Consider the following 18,248-nt stretch of genomic DNA (forward strand, 5'->3'; position numbering starts at 1 on the left):
AGTTTTCCTTTGGATTATACTTGTAGCTTTTCTTTCCATCCCATCACACTTTGTTTCTGGACTACTGGTCCATATAACTGGTCTCCTTGTATCTATCCACCTACTCATACATACTAGCAACAGATTAATCTTTCAAAGAATGATGAAGCTGCCTTCATTAGGTCACTTCTCTGTGTGAAGCCTTTCATTATCTCCCCAATTGCTAGTACCCTTCTATCCAAACTACCCTGTATTTAATTATGTAGCTATTTTATTTACTCACCATATATGTGTGCTATAGATATTTTTATATGCCCTTGTTAACTCCATTAGAATGTTAGCTCATTGAGAATAATGGTTTCATTCTTTTCACTTTTGTCCTCAATAACTGGCACAGTGCCTGGCATAAATATTTTGTTGATTGATTTTTTGATTAATAATTGGCTTGGACCCCACGCCTTCAGTGCCCTGATGTTGTATAAAGAATATAGTGTAAATCTTGAATTTCAAAGCCCTCTAGTCTGGGCCTGCCTTGTCTTCCTCTGCCTAGCCATATTTTCTCTCTCTCTTTCCCCATTCCCCAACAAGGTTACTTCATTACTAAACTTCCTGTTCTTTGTATACTGTAGACATTTCTATCTATAAGCATAGTGTATCTCTCCCTACTTCCCATCCTATTCATATCCTTCTGGGTGTAGCTCAGGTTCTGAGCCTGCTAAGACTACTTCGGTACAGAGGGATCTTCTTCTCCTCTGAACTCCAAAAGCATTTCTTTTCTGTCTCATTATTTGAGGACTTAATTATATACTGATTTCTTTTATTATTTAAACTGCTTTATGTGTGAGTTCCTTCTCTTCATTATAATATCATAAGTTCCTTGAGGGCAAGGGATCATTCTCGCATTATAATATAAGGATATATAGTATAATAGAGTTTATTTAGTACTTACTGAAGTGTGAGGGGAGGAGTTACTTAACCTAATTTTGCTGTAAATATACAGGTTAAACTCATTGTTCTTCAAATCCTTCCCCCCTTTCAATGTCCGATTCTGTGAAGTGGGGACAAATGCATTCTATTCTATTCTATTTTAATTTAGTTTAATCTAATTGTAATAACCGACCTTTGTTTCTGAAGCAAATTGAAAGGGACAGATTGTAACTGATCTCCCTGAGTGTGGACTCCATACAAAGTTTTGTTTAGGAGATGGTGCTCCTACAAATAGGGCCTTTCGTACTATAGTACATAGACACTCAGTCAATACTAGTTTGCCAACATAGTCCTATAGTTTCAAAATTCTGCTTTTATACATTCAAAATAGTCTAGAATATGATGATTCCAGTATAAAATAAACAACTCAAATCATGGCTGTTCTCGACACTATTCTTTTCATGTTATTGAACGTGAAATGGATATGTTGAAATTAAGTTTAATTCTGCCTGGAACCACTACACAGTATTGATTCTAAGATGGAAGATTAGGGTTTTATAAAATAAAAAAAGAAATTAGTTTAATTCTTTCCTTTGACATCATGTTCAATAAGTAATTTTTAGTGTTTAAAAAAAATTAAATAGCTTATTACCTCCTTCTTCCCTGCCCCCTTCTAAAGTTTGCATGCTTGCTTTATCAAACAAGTGTTCAAATTGAAGGCTTCATCAGTGTAAAGCTGATAAAGATCTTTAACAGGCAGCTATTTGAACCACAGAGGTATGGATGAGCTTGAATTACTTTATTTATTTTTTTACATAATGTATCTATATGGAAGAACTACAGAGGTGTAAATCGACACAGAATAGATTTGAAATTTAAATCTAAAAGGGAAAATACTGTTAATAATGGCACTTTCTGTGATGATTTTCTCATATAGTATATACATACAGAAACACATACAGTACACTTTTAAGCACTCAAAAATGTTAATGTTATAGGGTAATAAACATATATCTCAGTTTTAGAAAATAATTTAATAAACAGATTCTTCACATGTGCCTTTGTACATCAGTAGGTTTTTCCTCTTCATATATACAGTACTTATATATGTACTAAAGAGATTGGCTCATATTTACAGAAAAATCAGGGAAGTTCAGTCTTGAAATGGGAAGGCTTTGATTCTTACAACTGGTTTTTAGCATCTATTTCAAAAATTTGACATATGATCTTACCTTCTTTGCTATAAACCATGGATGTTTCTTCCATGATTACTAGTTCCAAATTTAAAATGACTTTGTAGTCTTATGCATGCATGTTTGTGCTTGAAATTCTTATACTTCATTCATTTGCTGGTGTTAACCAATTTTTAAAAATCTGTAGCATTACAGAGCAAACATAAGATTAAGTTTACTTTACATGAGCACTTTCAAGGTCAGAAAGATTTTTTTTTAAACCTGAACATTTTAAACAATAATAATAATAATAAAATTGCTAGGAAGAAAACCAGCAACTGTATATAGGCAAGAAGTTTTGTCACTAATAGTGCCACAAAAAAAGAGATCCTGTGTATCTTAAAAGTAATTGGAAGAAATATTTTTAAATTCACAGTTCACCTTGGATTTTCCAAAACATGTTCTTCCCTCTAACCTTTCTCCCCTCTGAACAACTTAAGACCATCTTCATTTATGGCAATATAGCTGAAATGTCAGAAATAAAAAATATAGCCAAGGCAAGAAAAATGCAAATCAGCCAGGTTGCATCAAAGATGAATTTAGAGAGGAAACCACAAGAAAATAGATTCGCCAATGAGATGTGAAAACCAAATTATGCAGTATGTTAGAATTAACAGTAAAAGATGTCTTCAAATCTGGAGAGGGCTGATAAAAGACTGGTGGTGTGTGAAGCGTAGCAGCAGGGGACCCACTCTCCATGGAAAAGAAAAGAACAGAGAGAGATTAAGAAATGGGACAGAAGGTTTACTTTCGCAAAACGATGTGGTGAGATTCCCCAGGGATGTGGAATAAGTGGAATGGGCCACAAAAAATAAGAGTGCTTAAAACCAACTCTAATGAAGCTACATTCCCAAGATGCAGTTTATAATTGTCGATGCTTCTAACAGCACCTCTGTGATCAAAGTAAAGCATTGGTCTGGGTACCAGCTTTGCTTTAATCATTCCATTCAGGTTAGGGTGGGTTGCTGAGGTTACTGATTTGAAAGTTGGGATTAATGGCCTGGAAAATGGGTATGATGTGTTAGTGGTAACAATAATACTTCCTTAGGTTGGGGTAGGGATATAGGAAAGGAAAAGAGCACATTTGGAAGTATCCAGACTGTACAGCTTATATGTGGGAAGATGAGAAGGCAAGTAGGCTGTGAGGAAGAGACTATCCAGAAATATTATTCTTTCAAGTGGATAGAAATAATGCATGAAATTAAAATCCTATAATTTGCATAGAAAATCTGTTAACCATTGGGAAATTGAGGTGAAAACATGACTTAAGGGCTACCCTGTGAGTTTGAGGAAGGCCAATTTCTACGGAGTCCATTCTGGGGAAGAGGAAATCTATTTGACTAGAAAAAAGAGATAACATGTGTGATTATAGGCTTGTTGTCTTCATAAAAGAAGAGATAATAGCCCTCTTCCTCTAGTGTTTGTTCCATGTTAAAAAAAAAAATCAAGGCTCAAAGAATATGAGGACAGGGGGAGACTGAGACTTTAAAGTTTCTTAATCTGGCATCTGTGATCTTAGGGTTTTAAAAATATATTTTGATAATGCATTTTCATGATAATTGGTTTGTAATCCTCTTTATTTTATGTTATACACTTAAAAATATTAATCAAAGAAGGAAGTTTCCCCAGACTATCAAAGAGGTCCATAATAAAAAAAATTAAGAACTCCTGTTTTATGGAAAGGGAAAAAAAAACATCCTTTTCCTTCTCTCTTTCCTGCATTGAAACCAGATTTCAAGTGGATGGATTCTCATAGGCACTTGGAGACTCTTAGGAAGAGAGTTAAAGGACTTTTGACATATCTGCCTATGTTCACATTTAAAATGATGTTGTAACATACTGGCCAAGATCTTAAGGAAATGCAGTTGTTCTTCCTTAGCAACCAGTTTTCTTTTTCTAGTGTGATATAGTATTGGAGAAAGCTGTATAACTCTAGCTCTCTAAAAATCTTTCTCTCTGAAAAAAAGGAATATCCAGTTAAGTTTTCGAAGTCTAGTAAAATGTACCTGGAGCAGACTGAAGAAGTCAAGTTTGCTGCTTTACATTGTCTTAAAACCTGAGACTCTTGGAAGAGATTGACTCAGGTAAACACTGGTAAAATGTAACCCCCAAGTCACTGTTTGGGGGAGTTGGCATCAGATGAAATCTTGAGGGAAAATGTTGTTGTTTGTAATGATTCGGTCTAATGCTCAAGTTCTCCTAAAGGACTAGGTCAGAAAAGGATGGGCTGTAGGTTTAGAGTCAACCTGATAATGATTTAATGGAAAGAAACTGAGTAGACAGAACAATGGTGTTGGGAAAATATAAAGGACTAAGTCAGTGGTTAGCACCTGTTTTTGCTTTTTTTTTTCCTTCTTCACTGGCACATTTTTTCAATAGATGCTGCTTCCAAAGCAGAGGGAAGATTGAATGGTGCAAAAACAAAATAATTTTTTTTTTTGGCTGAGCTTCGGGTAAAGCTTGACTAATAAATTGATGAGTGGTGAAAAGTTTGTGCTAGCAACGAAATCATATTGATGTTTTCTTGTCATTATTAATTACATCCTGCCATTTGCTACCCATGTGACTTCCGGCACGTCATAACCTTTTTGGGGGTCAATTTCCTCATCTTTAAAATGGTGGGGGTATTGGTAATTGGATTAGATGACCTCTAAAGCCCTTCCAGCTCTAAACCTGTGGTCTTCAGGGGTGCTAGCTTTATTAACAAGTCTTCCTTTAAAAAAAACTCACAGGTATGAAATTTCCTTATCTTGCCTTATCTTGATATTCTTATCTTAAATTAAATTAATATCTTAAATTGCCTTATCTTTAACACAGAATTTGCTTTCAATTTTACATGTTATTTCTGATGAATAATATGTCATTCTTAGGTTATCTTTCAATTCAAATATGTAATGAGGAGTTTTACAAATGCAAATTTTTAATCATTATAGAGTCTCAGGGTTGAAAGGTAACCTACAGAGTCATATTGATCATTTCTGTATGGTTGTTCAGATATCCTGTCTCATCCCTCTTCTCCCTTGCAAGGTCATTCTGTGTTTTATCAGAGTAGATCTTCTCATCTCTCTTATGCAGTACACTCCAACACAAATAATTACATTTTATAACTTACTGTTTTCTTTTCATTCCATTTTTCTTATAGCTTTGGACTTGGAAATTAACATTCAAACGACTGAGAATTAGAAATTAGAAAACCACCCCTGCTCACTGTTCCCATGACAGAAGGATTTTAAGTATGTTAGGATGTGTGAGAATGAACAATTAATTTTTTAGATTATTACACAGCTTAAAACCAGGCATACATGTGTGTTGTTTTCTTACTCATTTAAAAAAGTTTTAGTAATGTCACTATTGGCATATATGCCATGAGCTTTTCCTATGCAACATTTAATACAACTTATTAAAAGGGAAGAGATGACAACTGAGTCTCATGAACATGTGGACCTTAGGTAGTAGGGTTTTTTTTTGTTTTTGTTTTTTTAGTTTAGAAAAAAAGTACATTCCACCATCATTTAGACTTTTGTAATTATTTCCTTCATTTTAATACTTAGTGGATTTTTACTAAATATCTGTGCTTCCTTTAAAAAAATCAAGAAAAATAGTGAAGAATCAAGTATTTTCACAATATAATCAAGCAAAGTATAAATACTGGATTTCCAGATTCTTATGACTTCATTTAGAAAAAGCCTAATTTAGAAAAAGGTTTACAATGAGTAAATTACTTCAATGACAAAGACTTCAAAATGCACACATTTTAAGGAGAAAACAGATAAATTAGTAATATTGTAGCTTATATTTCACTTCAGGCTGTTTGGACAGCCTATTCCTTTGATCAGCATTGCCTTGGCCAGAGATTGACTATCCTGGTAAGGACACATAGGGCATGTTGAGAAGAGTACTAAGACTATTCCACTTAGAATTATTGCATCTCTTCTTCTAAGGAAGAAAACATAGCATTGTCCTTTTCTTGGACAGGGTAACAAAGTGCTTTATATCCAATCAAAACTTCAGTTTACCTTTTAGTCATTTCTCTTCCCAGGATCACTAGAACCGGGAAAAAAACGCAGAACTCAAGCTTACTGACTCAGTGCTTTGAAAGTGCTCCCAAATGCCAGCTTCTCTGACCTGCCTGAGGTTTCTGTTAGTATTTCTGTGCCACCTCTGTTAGTACAGGCATCCCTTGGTCAGTAAGAATAGCAGCCCCCTTCCAGTATCAATGTGAAGAGCTTCTAAGAAAGTTCTTGGTAAGAAGCAGCAGAATTGTGCCAGGACCTGGCTTGCACTCCTCCAGAGCTTCTCATTCCCTACGTCATCACCTGCTGTACTGTTGCTCGGTCATGAGAGCATCTCTGATGCCCACAGTGCATTTTTTTAATCAGCCGCCGTAACTTGCCAGGAAAATTTTTGTTGATGTAGCGGTAAAGGAGCGGCATCACAAAGCTGCTAGAGAAGGCTAAGAATTTCGACAGATCTTTGATGAAATGCAATATCCGCATGTGGTGCTCATCTGTGAGTTTTCCCTGTGAGACAAGGAAAGTGTTCACCAGGAGAGTTAGGTAGTAAGGTGTCCACAGCACAAACTGTGTACACACTGTGGCAATCAGAAGCCTGTGCACAGAAGGGTCCAGGCGTCCAGTATCGTGGTCGAGGGGGGTGGCCTCCTTCCGTATCCGTAAAATCAGCACAAGGGCGTAAAGCACTGCAATGGCAGGGACAACATATCCAATAAACACCATGATGGCATCGGCCGCCTCCTTGTTTTGCATCTTGGAGCACTCTATGAGCTTGGTGGATACATGGCTACAGATGTAGAACAGCAGAGAGGAAAAGCTTGTAAGCATCGCCCCTCCCCAAATGAACCCACAGACATGCTTAGTGTTATACACGCTAGACATGTAAGTTCGGGGCAGAGCTCGCTCAATGTAGTAATCGAGGCTGAGCAAGGTGGTTGAATACATGATAACCAGGGAGGAAACATTAAACAAAATCAGCAGTGTGATATAAACTTCACTGTTAAAGCTCCAGATGGCCCACTTGGTGGTGGTTGGTCCAAGAAGGTATATTGGTGCCACAGCATTGATTATGAGGCCTGCGATGGCAATGTTCACAAAGTAAACATCAGGCATAGTCATAGTGGCCTTGTTGTACAGATTGACCAGGACCAGCAGAGCATTGTAGCAAAGGCCAATCGGAAAGCAGATAATGAGGTAGAGGAGGGAGAAGATGGAGAGGATGAGGTGGAAGTCATGGCAGAGGAGTTGGTCCTCACTGTTCTTGGTAACATTGAAAGTGTCACAGCTCAACATAGTGAACCAATCAGGGGTGGTTTTTCTGAAGACTTCTAGCTGTTCTGTAAAGACAAAAGTAATAGCAAATTAGTTTGCAGCACATCTCCAGATGTATTATCCCAAGGCATATCTAAGACATCTGGGGTGGAAGGGTTAGAAGAAAAAGGCGCGTGCCTTAAACCATCACAAAAACAACAGCAAGCTATTGCCACATTTCAGAAAGAAGTCTCTTGAGGATTCAATCTCTTTCTCTGTGTGTTTTTCATGGAAGGGTAATAAACCATCAAAATGACTGCTGTCTTATTAGCCCCAAACAGGACTGGTTATGACCAGAAATTTTATGATGTAATAATTTTACTGGCCATGGTGAGTCTCTCTAATGTAATTTCTGAATGAAATCTGAGTAATGGATAATTCATTCAGGATGCCCATCCGGAAGCTTTTAAAAGGCTGCTTCAAACCTTTTCCTGCATCTCAGTCAAGAGATGGGTGCTACCCTGATGGATGTATATAGTCCGCTTGGAACGCGTAAGGCAAAGCATAATATGGTCATTTCCGGGAACAGAAGATAAAGCTCAGTTTTGGACTACATCTCTCCTATGGTGTTTCTAAGTAGCATATTGAAGCACAGATAGGTTTTTCCCATCAAAAAAAATCACACTTGTAGCAGGATAGACCAGTCTTTGCCTAATGGCCAAGAGATAGAGAATGGTTAAAGTATTCTGAACTCTATTATAATAAGAGAGTCTCTGTAGTACAGTACAGTGGAAAAAAGACTACCTGGATGATCCTCAGCAAGTCACTTAACTTCCTTAGGCCTCATTTTCTTTATTGGTAAAATAAAGGAATTAGACTGGATAATCTTTTAGATTCTTTTCAGATAGAATTCTTTGGGACTATGAAATTCTTCTTTGTAACAACCTTCAACCACAGCCTCATTAGCCAGCCTGAAATCCCTAAGAAACCCCTGCCTGCTCTATACTCTGGATATAGTTATATAAATATTTTGTGATTCATACATAGCCGGGCGAACATCCCTATCCCTTTCTCAATTTCCAGCTCCTTGCTATATCTGTCTAGTTGGAATGATTTAGTGTAGAGGCTTTCCATGCATTCTCCCAATGTTAGCCAGCCCGTGGTCTGTGATCACTCAATCACAGAATTTTAAGAATTTGAAAGGACCTCAGAGTCCAAGCCATAGATGAAAGAAATCCCCACGATAGCATGCCCAACAAGTCCCACTTCTGCTCAAAGACATCCAAGGATGGGTAACCCACCACCTCTTGAGCTAATCTATTTCACCTGTGGATAGCTCCAGTTATTAGGAAGTTGTTTCTGATATCAAACCTACATTGATCTATCTGCAACTTCCACATCTTCCACCTGGTTCTGATGATTATACCTTCAATGCCTTTATCCAGGTTTGATAAAAATGTTAAACAATTCATTGTTAGTGCTTTATTTTGGTCCCTAACCTTTAAGCAACTTTTGATTTCTCTGATTTTTTATAATTCCTGCTAGTAGGATAGAGCTTGGCAGAAGGTGATAGGGAGGACAAGTGTATGATTCTAGAAGTGAATTATTTATAGTTATGCAGAGTAGAATTTCCTTTTGAGGATGCCTGTGAACCAGGGAGAAAGACACCAAAGCAACATCAACCTGCCTTGGAGATCCACCAGGCAAAGTTTAAAAATCCTGAGTTTGGGGATTCCTGCTTTGTGTGATACAAAAATCTGTTGCCTTTGCTTTAAGTAAATACTTTTTGGAAGCACACAGATACTTAAAAGCAGAAATGCACTATCTGGAACCATTATTTAAAGAAACCTTTCATTTCCCAAAGTAGGGGGACACTTTAGAATAGTTAGAACGCTTTGAAAAGATCTGCATTCTCAGGTGTGTGTTGGCATAAAGCCATGTTGTTTGTGGTGAAAAGAACACTGGACTTGGAACCAGAGGACCTGACTTCAATTTTTAGCTCTTTTTTGGAGTACCTTTGGGTATTCAGATAAGTCATATCATATCGTTGAACATATTGAAAATGAATCTATGATCTCAAATTTTGTGCTTTCAAGATAGAAAGTCAGTCACTTTCTCCCTTTCTGGTTTCCCAATCAGCCCAAGTATAAAACAAACCCTGGTTTGCCAAATCCAAGCAAACAAAACAGTGTACCAATATAACATGATTACTTCAATACATAATTGATATATTACATTAATAAAACAATTCAATAGTGGGTGTTCTTTGGCAGATACCAACCCTTCTATAATCATTACATTAACCTTAGAGAGTTTCCTGAGGCTAAGTGACTTATCCCTGTTTACAGAGCTGATAAATGTCAAGAGACAGAATTTGAGCTCATATCTTCAGATATATAAAACAATTTTTTAAAAACCCAAGAGTTTTGCAGGGAAGTATTAAAGTGCTTTAGGTGGTTGTACTAGAAGGTGACAAGTGGAAAGGAAGTGAAATTTGCAATAATATTTTGCAATCCAAAGAATGACACCCAACAATATGAGGCGATGAATAAATCAGGTTGGTTTCAATTTGTGTAATAAAGGGTGCATAAAATTTAACCTCCACCTATATCTTGTATTATTTCTCTGTTTAAGCATATATGCATCTCTCATATCACTTATAAAATAAGTATCTACCCTCAGGAACAAAAATGTAAATTCAAATCCTTTAAGCAGAACTGCTGATTTTTTAATTCCTTAATCTTCCCCTTTTCTTGTGAACTGCCTTGAAGCATTATACGAAGAATGTTTGGTTATCTTAATCATGGCTCCCCTCCCCTCCTCCTCCAAGTTGACTTCCTGTGTATTTCCTTCCCTTCTTGTCTTCCTCTTCTTCCACCTCCTGCCCATTCTAGTTAAGCATGCCAAATGACTGCAGTAGCCAATATGCAATTTAAATGCTGTCTTTAAAACTTTGAATTTTTTAAGTTTCTACTTCCCCTTATAGAAAGCATATGCCCTTCACAAAATGTGTCTGGCTGTCTGGGCTCTAGTGGACATAGAAAGCACAGGTGTCTTTAGTATCTTTTTATTGACTTAATTTTGCAAGACTTTCATGCTGTTACCCTTTGCTTTTCAAGCGGAATATTCTCAGCCAGTTTTTATTCCATCGTGTAATATTGTTCCCCAAACTGAAATTATTCTGTGAGGTTGTGCTATTAAGCTATCATCATCAAATTATAGCATGATCCAACATTTCCCCCCTATATCCAAAAATGCTTTCCTTCTGAAGACTCTACATCTTTTATTCAAAACCTGCCTGTTTGTACTAATTTCTAAGCCTTTATTACATTCTATAAGAGAAACAAAAGATGAGAACTTGATATAAACCTGCAGAGAAAGAGCTTTTAGGCATTATCAAAAGCTGCATGATCTGACTTACAGGGATAGGAAACAATGCGTATCATGTACATTTTTTAAATTGTTGGAACAGAATCCTTTGTATTAGCAGCTGCATGAGACACATACCCTTCTCATTAAAAAGTATATTTCATTTGCTCCCCCTTCTTCTCCCTCCCCCAGGCCCCCAACCTCGGTTCCTTCCTGGCATTCCTTGCTCTCCCTGACACACTTGACTCCCCCTCAGTTTGACCACTTCAGAAACACGCATCTTACTCAGCCCAAGTTAGTTCTTCCTAGGCTGTCTGCATCACCTACTTGCAGCATTCACTTAATTCTCCCTTTCTATCACCCGGGGCAGTTTTTTGTACATCTGCAGGCTCTCCCAACCACCCAGAGAGACTCCTACCTTCAGTTCACGCCACACATTCCTCTGTACCGTGAAGTCCCGGCTTGATCAGTAAGCAACATTTCATAGGGAGGAAGCTGACAGAAAAGATCTGCTCTGTGTTTTTCCTCTGGAAACCCGACCACTTCCCTATCAGCAGTGGACATGCAGCATGGTATTTTGTGTGTGTGGATGTGAGACAGAGTTTGTTTTTCCTCTAGTAAATTACTCACAAAGTTTCTGCTTCATTTGGCAGGCAGCAGTGGCCCCTCCCTATCTCTGTTTACAGCCAGTTTCAAGAAATGAGAGGTTGTGCTGCGTGTGAAGATAGTGCATTGTACAATTAACACAGCCAAATCCTCTTGCTTTCGATTTGTTAGACTTACAGCTTCCTAGAGGACTGAGGCTGGGCTCAGGGTTCAGCCAACTGCTCCTCTCCTTCCATGTGGGAGTTGCTGCTTAGTCACAATGGAGAAGGCTTGACCATTTTTCATTGACTTGGCAGAGGGACTTAGCTTGAAGAATCTTATAGTGATGGTTTCCTAATAGACCAGAGTGATAGGAAATATGTTCATCTGTGGAATTGTTCATCTCAGGGAGATAAACGGAGTGACACACAAGGGCAAGTTAACTGGGTTTTATTGTAAAGTTGTCATAAGGGGGAAAAAATTCTGATAAGGAACCATCATGGTATAGTAGAAAGTACATTGATTCTGTCAGAGGATCCCGATTCAAATCTTGTCTTTTGACTCTTATTTGTGTGACTGCATGATTTCTAACTTTCCAGGGCACTGGATTCTTGAAGAGTAAAGTGAGTGGACTAGAGGATCTTCATAGGCCTTTCAGTCTCAGCTCTTGTTGAACGTGTTTGTTCTAAGTCAGTGACTACAGTCATAATGTGGGTAATGATAGTTGACAGTGGCAGGGGAAAGAGGGGACATTTGACTCAAGGACTCAAAGTCAGAAAGCAAAAACAGATATGGGTTTAGCAGTTAGATAGCCCTGGGGTGGGTGTATGTAGTATTAATGCAAGCTAAATTGGAGGTGATCTGCCCTCCTCTAATTAGTAGTGTAAAAGCCATAACTTATCAAACTTGCCGAATTGTAATTTGGCAGATGTCTCTCTTTAGTGCCTGCCCTCATTCACTCTCATTTAGATAGGAGCTGCTTAGATTGGTAATAAATGGCTCCCAGGGAAGTAGAGCAGAAGGAATTACAACAAAAAGAGAACTGTTCTATCTTATTCCAAGAACAACTTAATTGGGAGGAAATTATCACGTGAAATAAAATCTGGTCACGTTTTCCTTTCCTTGTTCATGTGATGCCATGGCTACTGGCTCTCTTCATTCCAACATCATTTTAAGGGCACATAATGCATTTGTTCTAATTATTCTGGGAACTAAAATAGCATTTCCAAACCAAAAGTAGAATTTTGATGATTGGTTTGTTTTTGTTTTATTATTTAGTAGTCTACCAAGGCTTGCACGACAGGGATATAGATTTCATAGCCATTAAAAATCTAAACCAGTACTGTACCATTATAGTATACTCATTTGTCTTTTAATAAATTTAAATTAATCAAAGGTGGGATGAAAATAGCATTGGACTTGTAAAGTCAGGAGTAAATTCTTTCCAAATTTTATCTTTGGCACTTTCTAGTCATTTGACCATGAGCAATTCACTTAACCTTTGAGTTTCAATTGGAGAATAAAAATATCTGGATTATGTATATATCACAGTATTATGAAAATAAACTGTGATAATATATGCAAAAAATGTTGTAAATTGCAAAGCAATATATGAATGTTAGCTATTTATATAAATATTTTAAGACTTTTACAAGCTGAAGGTACCTCAGTTTCCCTAATTTATCAATATCTAGAATCCTGACAGGAATGTATATAGCATTGAAAAAATAAAATTCTGGGGGCAACTGGGTAGTTCAGTGGATTGAGAGCCAGGCCTGGAGAAGGGAGGTCCTAGGTTCAAATTTGGCCTCAGACATTTCCCAGTTGTGTGACCCTGGGCAAATCACTGGGCAAGACCCCCATTGCCTAGCCCTTACCACTCTTTTGCCTTGGAACCAATACACAGTATTGATTCTAAGACAGAAGGTAAGGTTTCTAAAAAATAATAATAAAATAAAATTCAATCTTGTAATATTGTGTACCATAAATATCTGCATTAATATATTCACTCCTACCTCCATTAGATTGACACCTCTGTGAGGGCAGAGACTTTACTTTATTCCAACTTTCCCTTTTCCCCAGCTCCTAACCTAATAGGCCCTTATTCAGTCTGTAATGTATTGTATTGTTTACATTTGGAATACTGCCAGGATAGAAGGAACCTTGCAGTTTTTTGTGACCAACAAAATAGGCTTTAATCTGTGACTAGTTTTTTTTTTTTTTTAGTCAAAATCACTCTTTAATCAAGGGAAAAGGGGTTAGCACTACTAATACGACAACAGAGCTGCTTCCCAAGACTGCACAGAGTCAAGATGCCCTGGTCACTAGCCCCTGGGAGTGTCACCGACTCAGGATGGACTCCGGGGAACCAATCTGTGACCATTTTTTGAAGGCTGAGGATCTCACCAATCAGTTCTGAGATCTTTGGAAGAAAAGGAATAATCACCATGTTGCCTTTATGTCTTTTTCCCCTCTGGGTTATACATGTATTATCATGCAAAACATTTCCATGCTATTCATTTTTGCAAGCAAATAATCTTATAAAACCAAAACTCCAAAACATACACCTAAATCTGCCTTTATGTCTTCATAGTGTGAATGTAAGTCTGGTTTTAAACCACTAGTCACTGGCATTATTCTTTTTTTTTTTAACCCTTACCTTCTGTCTTGGAATTGATACTATGTATTGGTTCCAAGGCAGAAGAGTGGTAAGGGCTAGGCAATGGGGGTCAAGTGACTTGCCCAGGGTCACAGGGACACAGCTGGGATGTGTCTGAATTCAGATTTGAACCAAGGACCTCCTGCCTCTAGGTCTAACTCTCAATCCACTGAGCCACACAGCTGCCCCCACTGGCATTATTCTGTAAAGTTGCCAAATGATCATTAAGAAGAAATATATCCCTGTGTCAGAGGACAAGATATGTAAATAAAGGAGTAAGAAAAGAATGGGAGTGGGAAAAAATCAACCCTGGCCAGAATATGGGAGAGGAGCCTACTTCCATGCTCTGCTCTTTTCAAAGTATCAGTGTTTGATTCTAAGGGATCAATAGCCTAGTGGAGAATCAAGAAGCAGGGGTCTGAAATATAAAGTCGAAACAAATTTTTTTCTTTTGCTCTTTAGTATAGGTTCCTTAGGGAGCACTGGTATATTAATATCAGTTTAATTAATTACAGATATACCCCCACAATGTGTTTTGTATGATAATAAACAAGAAAATGAAAAAGTACCCTATAAAGAAAGTTCAAGCAAGGAGAAAGATTGATGATGATATTATCAGTGAAGATAGGGTGTATGGGGTGCTCAGGGAGGGGTAGTATCTCTGGTATGGAGGGCTTGTAGTGCCCTTCTAGGGCAGCTCTCCAGCCTCTGACCCCCACCTGACACCCAGCTCTTACTTGTGGCTCCCAGTAGCTGCTAGCATGTGGTAGTGGCCACACCCCGGGCAACGGCTCCGACAGGCCGGCTAAACCTTATGAGAGTAGCCATCGGGTAGTAATCGACCCCTGGTGAACTAAGGCTTTGCTCACCCAGCATGTGAAGACTGCTTCGGTGGAACAGGAGGAAGAAACCAATAAGAAGGTTCAACGGCTGAGATGGCGACGCAGCAAAGCGCTGTGGAGTGCTTAGGGCGTATTGGAGCACAAAAGACAACACAGCCAGCCAGTGCAGCTGAGGAAGTCTCCAGGCACCTTTTGTGCCACTGGACCCAGGCTTCCAAGGCCAAGAGAGTGGGACTGTCTCTGTGCATGGACTTTTCCACTTAAATCTTCATGCACAAGTGTCTTTGTGCACAAAAACACACAAAGACAATAGTCATCCTTGGTTATGGAGAGACTACAACAATAACAAAAAGTACTGTGCAGGGTGGGACCCTGAATGAAATGGCTAAATCCAATCTGCTTTAGTCCCATATACTGAGATGGCACCTGAAATTAGAGCCAAAAGCAAAGTGTAACATCTTAGCAAGTTTCTCCCATTATGATCAGCAGAGTGATTAGATTAAACTTCCTACTGTGGGTAGATGAGTCACTTCCTTTATAATGCAGGTATTCTGTAGATGATAGCTAAAATATTACTGGCTTTAGTCAAGGGGAAAATCCTGCTTTTTTTCAAGAGGTTAAATCTAATCTCCAGAATAAGTTCCCCAACCCTGTTATTTTGCATCAGTGATAGGGCCTACATCTGGTTTGACCAGGCAGGATACCTGTCACTGAACCAGTGAAACAGGAGACTAATGCTTTCTTGATCTGATAAAAGATTAACACAGGTGACCTGGCAGCTCACTGCCAGCATGTCTTTATGAAATAATCACCTGAACTTAGTGGGTTAAAGCCACCTAATGGAGAAGAGAGAGGGGTATCTTAAGAGTAAGCATTTAGATTTCCAAACTTCCCATTCCTCTGTTTTTTTTTTTCAGTTCCTTTATTGTCTTCATCACTCTTTTAACTAGAAAAAGAAACCTGGGGAAAAATTCCTTGTTGATAGTCTTCTAATTCAGTTCTATTTAACAGACATTTGTCACAGCCCTACTAGGGGTGAGAAACTGTAGTAGGTCTTGGGGATACAAAGACAAAGAACAAAAGTTATTCATAGTCTCCAAAAGCTTACATTTCATTGGGGATGCGTCATGTGCACAGAGCAGTAAATATAAGATGATTTGGGAATGGCGAAATTGTTAAGCACTGGGTGGACCAGAAAGGCATTATGTAGGAGGGGATGGACACCTCTCAAGGAAGCTTGCTGTTGCACTCCATGGCTCACTTCACAGAGACATGAGCCAGAAAGGAAGAAAAGGCCTTGGCTTGAGGGGACCCTTCGCAGAGGAAGAAAAGGAAACCCTTTGCTTCCTGTTCCCTTCACTAAGTGAGGACACTCCACTTTGAGACCCAAATAGCTGGAAATACATGGCACAAGAGGAAACTCGAAAAAATTTCTCTTGCCATTAGGGCCAATGAAATGGACTCTCCTAACACACAAATAATAAGCCACATTAACATAGGGCTTTAATAGGTCTGTGAAACATTTTACATACAACTATTCACTTCATCCCCATCACAATACTCTGATATTATCCCATTTAAAAATGAACAAATGAGAACGAGAGAGATTCAGGGACTCTTCCAGGGTCCCACAGCTAGTAAATGACTAAGACAGGCTTTAAATTCAAGTCCAGTACTCTAAGCACTATCTTACACTGCTGCTTCTCCCATGGAGACTTTACCATAACCAGAGATATTCCCAGCAGGGAAAAGTACATTGTCTGGGAACTACATGCAAAGACCTGGAAGCAGCTTTATTGAATGTGCCCTTATTCATCCAGTTTCTTCTTTCTCCTCATCTTCCTTTTTTATTCATGTCAGAACTTCCTGATAACACTTTCCTTATCCCTAACAGTCATTTCAGATTTAGGGACTGAGAGGGATTATAGGAAGCCCAAGTATTACCAGGAGGATCATAGTCAAATTAGAGAAAAGTAGCTCAGGTGTCGTCGCCTAGAAGAACATCCAGTCAGATGCATACAGGAACATTGTATATTAATGTTGGAACCCTTGTTTCCCCACCACCCTGGCTGAGCAGCTCACTAGGCTGTTTTTCTATTTAATGCCAGAAGATTTCTTTTTTAGTTTGTAGAGTACATTTAGCATAGAGCCCCATAGCTACTATATTAATACTTCATAAAATGTGCCTTTGATGATGATTTGAAAGGTACTCACTATCCCCTGGAAATGCAGAGTTGGGGCAACAGGCGAGTACAGCAAATCATTCTCCCCACCCCCAACCCCTGCCAAAGGAAGTAACACGTCTTCCTACTTCCCTGCTTTACACAATGTCATGGGGAATGACTACGCGGAAGCGCCTCATGACCTTTAGAAGGAGTTGGGGGAGCTGGGCTTGAATTGCAGTTCTGGGAATTACTGACTTTAAACAAGTTGATTTTTGTATCTCTGGACCTCAATCTCCTCATCTGTAAAATAAGAGGGTTGGAATAAATGACCTCTAAGTCTCTTCCCTTTCTTCAACGTGACTAACATTTCAGTGCTAATTGGGGTGCAGGCAGACATTCAAAGGATGAAAACGAAACCAGAAACTCAGACACGGAAATATGGCATTGGGTTCTGTTGTTATTATTGTTAGTAATCATATTTTGTTGTTGTTCAGTCGTTTCAGTCATGTCTGATCTTCATGGTCCCATTTTGGATTTTCTTGGCAAAGATACTACAGTGGTGTGCCATTTCCTTCACCAACTCATTTTACAGATGAAGAAACTATGGTCAACAGGGTTAAGTGACTTGCCCAGGGTCACACAGCCAGTAAATGGTTGAGGCCAGATTTGAACATAAGAAGATGGGTCATTCTAACTCTATCCACTGCACCACCAAGTCCTACAAATGTTCCAGGGGCTGTAAAGGCCACAGAACAGGCTGTGCTATTTCACCTGGGAAGTCAGGTGACATGTATGGGTCATGAATAAAGATATAGTGTTTGAAGTTGACTTTGGAGGAAGAATGCACAGAAATAAGGACATAGTGATAAATGAAGAGAAGAGAACCTGTTAAAGATATGTGAGGTATATATGAAAAATCCATATAAAAAGGGCATCTAGGTAGCTCAGTGTGTACAGCGCCATGCCTGGAGTTGGGAGTGCCAGGGTTCAAATATGACCTCAAATACTTCCTAGCTGTGTGACACTGGACAAGTCACTTAACCCTGATTGCTTAGCCTTTGCTGTGCTTCTGTTTTAGAATTAATGCTAAGACAGAAGGTAAGGGTTCTAAAAAAATAGTATAATAGATATCTTGGCATAGAAATTGATCCTTTAAAAAGATGTACAAATTGCTGCTCTCACATCAAAGACAAGGGGTCTTTATGACATTAGGTAAGTCACTTAAT

General features: G+C 38.5%; 2 protein-coding genes across 6 annotated transcripts in view; one reads left to right on the plus strand and one right to left on the minus strand.

Annotated features, from left to right (window-relative positions):
* Positions 1-18,248, plus strand: part of C7H7orf50 (chromosome 7 C7orf50 homolog) — a 388,436-nt gene that overhangs the window by 165,541 nt on the left and 204,647 nt on the right. The gene's annotated exons all lie outside the window — the stretch shown is intronic.
* Positions 1,691-18,248, minus strand: part of GPR146 (G protein-coupled receptor 146) — a 91,842-nt gene continuing 75,284 nt past the window's right edge. For 4 of the 5 annotated variants that reach the window (XM_007498312.3, XM_007498316.3, XM_007498315.3 and 1 more), the window contains one exon: positions 1,691-7,488. In XM_007498312.3, coding sequence (XP_007498374.1) covers positions 6,443-7,444 — 1,002 coding nt within the window. In that variant the 5' untranslated portion in view covers positions 7,445-7,488 and the 3' untranslated portion in view covers positions 1,691-6,442. Of the gene's footprint in view, positions 7,489-11,189; positions 12,916-18,248 lie in introns of those variants that run through there. The other variant, XM_007498313.3, reaches the window with a different exon arrangement.

The sequence above is a fragment of the Monodelphis domestica genome, chromosome 7, assembly GCF_027887165.1.
Source record: "Monodelphis domestica isolate mMonDom1 chromosome 7, mMonDom1.pri, whole genome shotgun sequence".
In the NCBI taxonomy this organism is placed as follows: Eukaryota; Metazoa; Chordata; class Mammalia; order Didelphimorphia; family Didelphidae; genus Monodelphis; species Monodelphis domestica.